The 7,981-nt window shown below is 44.7% G+C and overlaps 1 protein-coding gene across 2 annotated transcripts in view; it reads right to left on the bottom strand.

The window, feature by feature from the left end:
* The window catches only part of ep300b (E1A binding protein p300 b), a 35,519-nt gene extending 27,988 nt beyond the window's left edge, over positions 1-7,531 (bottom strand). For both annotated transcript variants that reach the window (XM_039610907.1, XM_031749515.2), the window contains exons 1-6: positions 7,397-7,531; positions 5,183-5,787; positions 3,929-4,108; positions 1,591-1,903; positions 1,046-1,159; positions 654-896 (exon numbers count right to left, since the gene is read on the bottom strand). In XM_039610907.1, coding sequence (XP_039466841.1) covers positions 654-896; positions 1,046-1,159; positions 1,591-1,903; positions 3,929-4,108; positions 5,183-5,787; positions 7,397-7,490 — 1,549 coding nt within the window. In that variant the 5' untranslated portion in view covers positions 7,491-7,531. The remainder of the gene's footprint in view (positions 1-653; positions 897-1,045; positions 1,160-1,590; positions 1,904-3,928; positions 4,109-5,182; positions 5,788-7,396) is intronic.
* Positions 7,532-7,981: the final 450 nt, after the last annotated feature.

Raw genomic sequence — 7,981 nt, 5'->3', positions numbered from 1 at the left:
TCTGGTGCGATCGCTAACCACGCCAAAGCATAAAAACGTCACGCTTTTACAATGACAGCTGGCACCATGAAAATCACTGTTTAATAATAATTGGGAAACCTTTAAGGCATGTGAAAAGACCGTTTCTCACCGTTTATAAAAACGTCTCAGCTTGAGCCACAAAATCACATTGTGCTCTGAAAAAACACTCTTTGAAAGCATGTATGTGAGTGAGTGAGTGAGTGAGTGAGTGAGTGAGTGAGTGAGTGAGTGAGTGAGTGAGTGGAGCCGAGATGCCCAGACAAACTGAAGTATACTTGGGTCTGGATCGTTAAGTACAGTGTGAATATAGGCGGGGAAGAAATACAAACGATGTTAGCATACACTGTTGCATTCAGTGTCACTGAAATGTAAATCAAACTTCAGTGGAGAGCTGTAAAAGATTAAGGAGGGACTAAAAAACACTCAGCATTCACCAAAGACTTGTAAAGTTACATGTTTAGGCCTCTTTCATAACACCTGAGGCAGCGCCAGCAACTGATGAGAAGCTCTGAACAACTTTAAACAGCTCATTCGAAGTTTCTGAAAAGCTCTGCTTAAACATTACAGGACTGCTAAAGTTGTTCCCCAGAGGTTAAGGACATCATGTTTCTACCAGGCTTCTATATACTAACCCATGCTGTTTACAGTCCTAATCCCAGGCTGTCCCTGCAGCCCCTGGTTTGGCACGCTGGTCTGCGACGGCTGCTGTGGCATCTGGTTGCCCTGGTAAGTGAGGCCCAGTGCAGCATAGGCTCTCTCTATGGAGCTGGGGTCGATCTGGTTGGGAGGGTTCAGGTTCGGTGCGTTGGACTGTCCTCCTGGCACACCTGAACCTAAGGAGTTCACTAAACCCACCCCAGCACTGTTGCCCAGAGCTGTAGCAACAGGAGAAAGAAACAGAGGTAACGAGAGATGAGTATCGTGAATTCTAGCCTACTGTGACGCACTTTATTGCTTCAATTAGAAATAATAATTAATTAATGAATTAATGTGCAGATACAGCCAAAGATTGAGAAGGACTCACGCTGCTGATTCCTCTTGTCCCCAGCATTTTTCAGTGGCAGACAGACGGGACAGTCGTGTCGTGTGCAGTTCTTCCAATGAGAAATGATCTGTCTGGATGAGGCACAGTGCGCCACTGGAGGAGAAGACAAGGGCGAGGAAATGTTTTAGAAAAGGATGAAGAGTAAAAAAGATGGGAAAGCAAGTGGAGGGAAACGGTGACAGAGTGAAGGCGAGAGATGATTAACATGACAAGGATGAACAAAAAAGGAAAATAAGAGCCAAAAGGTAATAACTTATTATATGAGTCACTCAGTAAAACAAAACTACGTCCAGATGAAGACTCGGTGAGACAAGGAGAGGAATTACAGTAAAACAGCCAGCTGAAGAGAAAATAACTCATCCTGATAGAGAAAAACTGGGAGGCAAACCAACAGGGATTAAAAGAAAATATGTAAAAGAACAAGAGAAGGGAAAAAAAGTGTTGCAGATGCATGACAGCATCGTGTTTATGAGATAAACCACACACCCTGTAAACTAGCTATCGGTGTAATTCAGCAGACTCACCCTGGCAGGACTTGCCAAGCTGGCAATGAGTCATGTGGTTCAGCACGTTCTTCATGGTGCGACAGTGAGGCAGGTTGCACTGTCGTACCTCTCCGTTGGCCTGCTCCCTCCGCTGGCATTTGTGCGCGTGCAGCAAGAGGACCAACTGCTGTTGAATCAGCTTCCGCTTCTCGGGGTCTGCAGTAGGAGGTGTGGCGCCGGGTCCCGCCCCCACAGCATTGAGTCCAACCTGCACCCCTCCCACTGCTGCTGCTGCTGCCCCGCTGACCGACACACCGCCGACTGGTCCAGGCTGCTGCTGCTGAGAAGTCGTCTTAGGATGGCGAGTAGAAAAGAGGCACAGGCCACGTTAGAAAGAATTATCCACCACAAAGTGATCACTTCCAGTAACCAATCTTATAACAGCTGAACAACTAGCAGCCAAAGATCCATGCTCCAAGAATTCTTGCAGCATGAAAACTGCAGTTTTTGCCAGATTTCAGAAGTTTAATACACTCAGGAGTAAAGATCAGGTACTTGATTCAACAATCAGTAAACTAATATGGGAAGAAATGAGAAAAAGTCTACTTCTGAATAATGCTTTCAGCTATTTAATAATTAAAAACAGCAGAAGAATCTAAAGCATGAACAAGCCTGCTGAAAAGCACAAAAAAGGCCAGTTTTTAATTAGAGCCAAATGGTATACAGCATAATAAATAACTCTGTAATGTAACCGCAACAGAGCAGGTGACAGTCCCCAGCTGACTTCTGATCATCTCTCTTGGCTAATGATGATCAGCGCAGAACATCCACCTGCTCATTTAATTGGAAATGTGAATGAACTTAAAAATTGGGGGCAGCTCTTACACTCAAACACACAGACTAAGTTAACAACCTGCAGTGAGTCACTGCAATCTGACACTACACCCCTGAGCCTTTTGGTTGATCATTATGATGATTCATCTCTGTGAGGTAGGTGGGATTATTATAAAGGTGATCTGAGCTACTCATTTACCAAAAACTCCCTCCACCACAACTGTGTTCATTAAGATAACACAGGACACAGGTTTTTAGCAGAGGCAGCCCATCTTCTCTAAAGAGGTAATGACAAACCAAAAACAAACTGGAAGTCATCAATGAGCCCTACAAGCTGACTGAAGCCAAGTGTGGAGACTGGGTGCTGAGATCGAGTCAGAAATATGACCCCATCCCAGCCTGATAACGCACCAACAAAAATGGGAAAAAAATGACATTCAAAACTTTTAAACCCCCTCTCCCCAGTGACGTGTCAGTTTTCTTTGGAAGAGCCCAGCACATAAAAATCACCGCTCAGCTGCACTAACTTGCAATATATTTCTTGCACTGACTTAATAAATGTAACTCTTTCAGGGAGTATGACAGATGATGTTAATTATTTGTTCAGTGTGGTTTTAGACAACTTAAAACAACAAAAAAAATTTTTTAACAGAGAGGACTTTTGCACAAACACTGAAAATGTGCAGCCGGAAATCAGCAGGCTTGAGCAAATTTGTCATTATCGGCAGATGTTTTAAAAGGTACCTGAAAACTGTGATGGAAACCCCGAGCTGTACCACGATGGGGATAAGGGAAAGTTTTAGGGGGAAAATAAATAAATAAAATCATTTCAGGACGAGTCATGCAAGTTTTTAAAAATTAGTATTATTATTATTATTATCATTATTATTATTAGAAGGTGTCAGCAAGGCTCTGTGTCAATGTCATCTCAGCTGCTACACTGTCTGGAAGGGAGTATAAGACTTCTTGTACGACTGCCAGTGAAAAGCCGATATTTGGAACAAAAAAATGCTCATCTGGACACTGCCTTTCTGAGTAATTAAAGGCACAAAATAAAACAGATTCCACCTCAACATTTTCCAAATTCCCGTCTGTTTCTGCTCTCAAACTGTGATCTAGTTTAGAAGACACATCATCTAATCGCCTCCGATAGAATGTGTTGCAAAGGCAAGACTCAAAAGCTGTGTAATCATATATAGCAATGTAAAGTTACTGAAGCAGTTCTGTAAAGAATAAGGTAAAAAGTTTAAGCTCTCTGGTGTCTACTTTTCCACCTCCACACATTTGCCAGTTGTCAATATTGGAGGAAAAATGGGCCGGAGGCAACAATAGTTGGTTTTCAGGGCTTTTAAAGGATATATTTAATACAGTAAGGATGGTGAAATACCCTCAAGACTTTTTCTTCCAATCTGAATCTCATTCAATATTTGGTTTTACTTTGAATCATTCAGAGTTAAAATGTGCGTTTAATTTGCAGTAGGGGCCAAAAGGCTCCTTTATGGGCTACAGAGTTTTAAACAGAAGAAAAACCAACAAATCCTACCATCCCAGGCATGCCTTGACCCGCTGGTGTCTTCTTCTCCATGCTAAACTGGGCAGCCATATTGCTGGGGAGGCCTGCTTTATTCTGGAGCTGTGGGCCCAGCCCTGCTCCAGGCATCCCCTGGCCAGTGGTCTGGCCGTACGGACCGCCATAGGGGCCCGCGTTGGCCATCATATTCATCTGGAGAGCGGTGGAGAAAAGTGTGAGGGGGTTTAAAATGAAGAGAGAATGAGGAGGAGGCAAGACAATGTAAGAAAAAACTGTGATAATAAACAGTTTAAAAGCTTACTTTACTTTTGACAACATGCGCTATAACCAGAAAATTACACATTCAGTCACCTTTCAAATAATATGACTGTCTGGTTACTGTACTTCACCTCCCTCTACACAATAAACTAACGACACAGACGTGATTTATTGCCACCTCTTCGACTTGGAAAACAATTTCAGTATCAGCGATGGTCTTCAGCATCTGGCCAAACTATTCTCTTATCACAGCAGCAAATCACTGCCTAAACTTCAATGAGAGTGAGCCTTTAGTACCAGCACTGTCAGGTGGGTGGTAACCTGCTGCTATGTGTAAGTGTCTAATTGAACTGCTGATCCCCACTTACAAGCTCAGAAAGAAAATAAACAATTTACTGGGTTTAACAGTGTGATTTCCTTTGCGCACATAAGAGACAGTCAAAGTGATAAAAGAAACAAAGCCTGTTACTCTTGAGAAAAAGTCCCAGAGATGCGAACTAATGCAAAGAAGTAAACCTTGTTTAAAACCATTTAACCGTCTTTTCCGATAACGTCTTTGCACCTCTAGAATAAAAATCACAATCATCATGTGGCTAACAAGTCACCAGCAAGTGGGTTAACCATCGATACCACAGAGTAAACTGTGATGCAGCTGTACATCCAACATGTAACCGCATTTCTATCTGCACCTGTGCTGGAAATGAGTAGTTTTACCCGAGTGGCAAGTGCACAGCTTCGTCTGCCTACAGCTTTCCATGCTCTAATCAGACATATACCTCCAGGCTTCAGCAGTAATTTCAAACTTTCATATTTTATATCCATGTGAGGAATTGAACTCTTACAGGTACATCCCAAATACTTTAAGATAACTTATTTTAAAGCTGTTACTTTACAAAAAATAAGACTAAAAGCATGCCATAAACTGTTTAACCTGCCAGTTTGACCAGTTCAATCTCTTTGAAAAATAGTATTTTAAACACAAATGAGAGCTGCTTTGAGTCTGCCTACCTTGTTCAGTGCTCCAGGCTGCTGTGGTCTCATCCCTGCCTGACTCCCGGCTCCCATTTGCTGACCGCCTTGCTGCTGATGTTGTAGGCCGTCTGGCAAAAGATTACTGTTGTTTCCCATGCCAGCACTGCCGGGGTAGCCCATTCTAGGTGAGCCATTAACAACCTGGCCCCCCATCACCCCCTGCTGAGGCTGCTGTCCACCATTGCCCTTCTGGGCTCCCACCATAGCTGCTGCCCGATTGTGCGCTCCTACCATTCCGACCTGCTGCATTAATCCAGCTTGCTGCGGCTGGCTCTGGGGAGGCATGCCTTGAGGTCCTCCAGGGGCAACGCCGACACCCCCCATCATCCCCATGGATGCCCCAGATGGCGTGCTATTAGAAGTGGGGCCACCCTGCTGTGGTGCTGCTCCTGCACGCAGGAGCTCAGACAGCTGCTGGTGTTTTGCAGCTGCATCCTGACCACCTCCTCCTCCTCCGACACCGACCCCTCCGAGGCTGCTGTGGAGTTGACTGGCATCCCCTCCGTTAGTCAATCCCAATTCCGAAGAACTGATGAGCTCATCTGGGAGGTCATGCTCCAGTTCAAAGAGTGAACCGAAATCTAGGCATACAGGAGGAAAAACAGAATTATTACCAGTCAGAAAACTAGAGATTTTGTTAACAGGGTTTTTTTGTTTGTTTGTTTTTTAAATAATCAACTATTAGAGTGTATAGGCAGGAAACAAGACCAGCACCAGCTGCCTCTCACAGCCTGGACCTCTCCCCAGGGCCCCAGTTTGTGGTTTGGTGGGATGCCACACATGGAGTGGGGACAAGGCGAGAAGCCGCAGAGGTAAACAGTGCAGCACCTTGGAAGGTGTGTGAATTTGAACTGCAGTTCTATGGTTCAAGAGCAAGAACTGCAGAGACATGCAAGAAGTCACATCTACTGCAACAGTAGGCACATTAAAATCATAACCTGTTTTTAAGTATACCTTTCATATAAAAGTGACAAGAGCATTACCTACATTTTTATGGTACTTTACGAGATGTTAGCACCTCACTAAACTTGAAATTCCCATAATGACTTCTCACTTATTGGATCAAATACTTCCAAAGATTTCACTGCGCCTCGCATGAATGTCTTTGCACTAACAGATCCAACTTCACATACGAGGTGAAACACGTCCAGCTGCTCTGCCTGCGACACGCTTTGTTGTAATCATATTTGAAAAGTGAGCTGCACCAAGTGCGGCGCAGCGTCGCAGTGTAGCCAAACAATGGGGACAGAGAACCAGAATGGGCTCTGATAGTACGACCGAAAAGCTAAAAGGAAAAAGGCCTCTGAACAAAGGGCACCAAAGAAGACATTTCAAAGTCTGTGGCTTGCTTACTGTTTCGTTTAAACCCGGCAGCAGTGAGAAAATTAACAAAGCTGTAACTTCTGCGGGACAAGGACGCTCTGCCCAACTTATTCAAGTCAAACAATAGCTAGCTTGTATATGACAATAGTTTAGTAAAAACCCAGTATGCTTAGCGCTAAAAACACAATAATCATACCTCAAAGGGTATTTCTCTCTCCAGAGTCACTGGTTATCGACTGATACTCAGAAAGACTTGTTTCATTGAAGTTTTTGTCTTTGCTAACCAGATGCAGGGCTCAGTTGAGCCGGTCTGGTGGGTTTATCTGCCTAGCTACTAGCTAGCTGCTCGGCTACCCTCACTTTCTCTTAGAGCTGCCTCGGAAAAACCCTCTCTTTCTGTAGTTTTCATCGGGATATGTAAGAAGCCCGGTGCTTAATGTGTCGGCACTTTAATTCTTCAAATTACTCAATTCAAAACTACCTCTACAACTTGAAGCAAACTGGGCTGACTCGCCTCTTCCATTGTTTGGAGGTGGACCCTAATAGTTGCTGCTAGCTAGCCTGTTGAGGCTAACGCATCAAAACACAAGTGCTGGAAAAGTTGTTCCTGCCGCCACAACTATTACCATGTTCCCCAATTAGCGGCCAAAACCTCTCGGATTAAGACTTTAAAAAAAATAAACAAACAAATAAACTCCCAAGACAACAACATGTTGCTGTTTGCAAGCAGCAACTTTGAGCATGTCAGTCAAGGCAACTAGTGCAACTCTGCAGGGACTCCGAAAACTGACCGGCTATTTACACACACCTCACAGTGAAGCTGGTTTATATTTTATTCAGCCTTAATAATGCATGCCAAATATTTACCATTTCCATCACTGGCAGACACCGAGAGAGCAGGAGAGGACAGCTTGGGCCTCTTGGCTGAAGGCGGGCCGGACTCCAGAACATTATCGGCCATATTTTTTGGAAGAATTAAAAATAAAATGCTTTAGATCCACGGAGGGCAATGCAATCCCCCACCCCTTTATTTGCGTCTCCCAGTCCTTTTAAGAAACCTTTCTGATCGTTCCCCCACCGCTCGGGGGGGACGGTAGGGGAGAGAGGCACAGCAGTGTTGAGTTCTTTCAGTCCTCCCCTCTCGTTTTATTCCTCTCTGCAGATATCAGTCCCCCTCCCCAGTCGGAGATTTTGTTTCTTCACAGATTTGAGGAGCAGCAGCAGGAGGAGGCGGCGGCGGCGACGGAGGAGGTGGGAAGGTGGAAGGTGGAGTCAAAAAAAAGGCAAGCGTGCGGCCCTCTGACAACCTCATGTAGCCTCTTCTGCGACACAAAAAACCGTCCCAAGATCTGTCCTCCGGGCTGTACTCAGTCCTGCCCGGCATAGTCGGCGGAGAAAATCTCCGTTTCAAATCCGAATCGCTCCAAGCCGGGTGAGGGGGGTGGAGAGCAA

The sequence above is a fragment of the Oreochromis aureus genome, linkage group 4 (assembly GCF_013358895.1).
Source record: "Oreochromis aureus strain Israel breed Guangdong linkage group 4, ZZ_aureus, whole genome shotgun sequence".
NCBI lineage: Eukaryota > Metazoa > Chordata > Actinopteri > Cichliformes > Cichlidae > Oreochromis > Oreochromis aureus.
The sequence above is the reverse complement of the archived record's forward strand: the minus strand, read 5'-3'. Positions and strand labels throughout refer to the sequence as shown.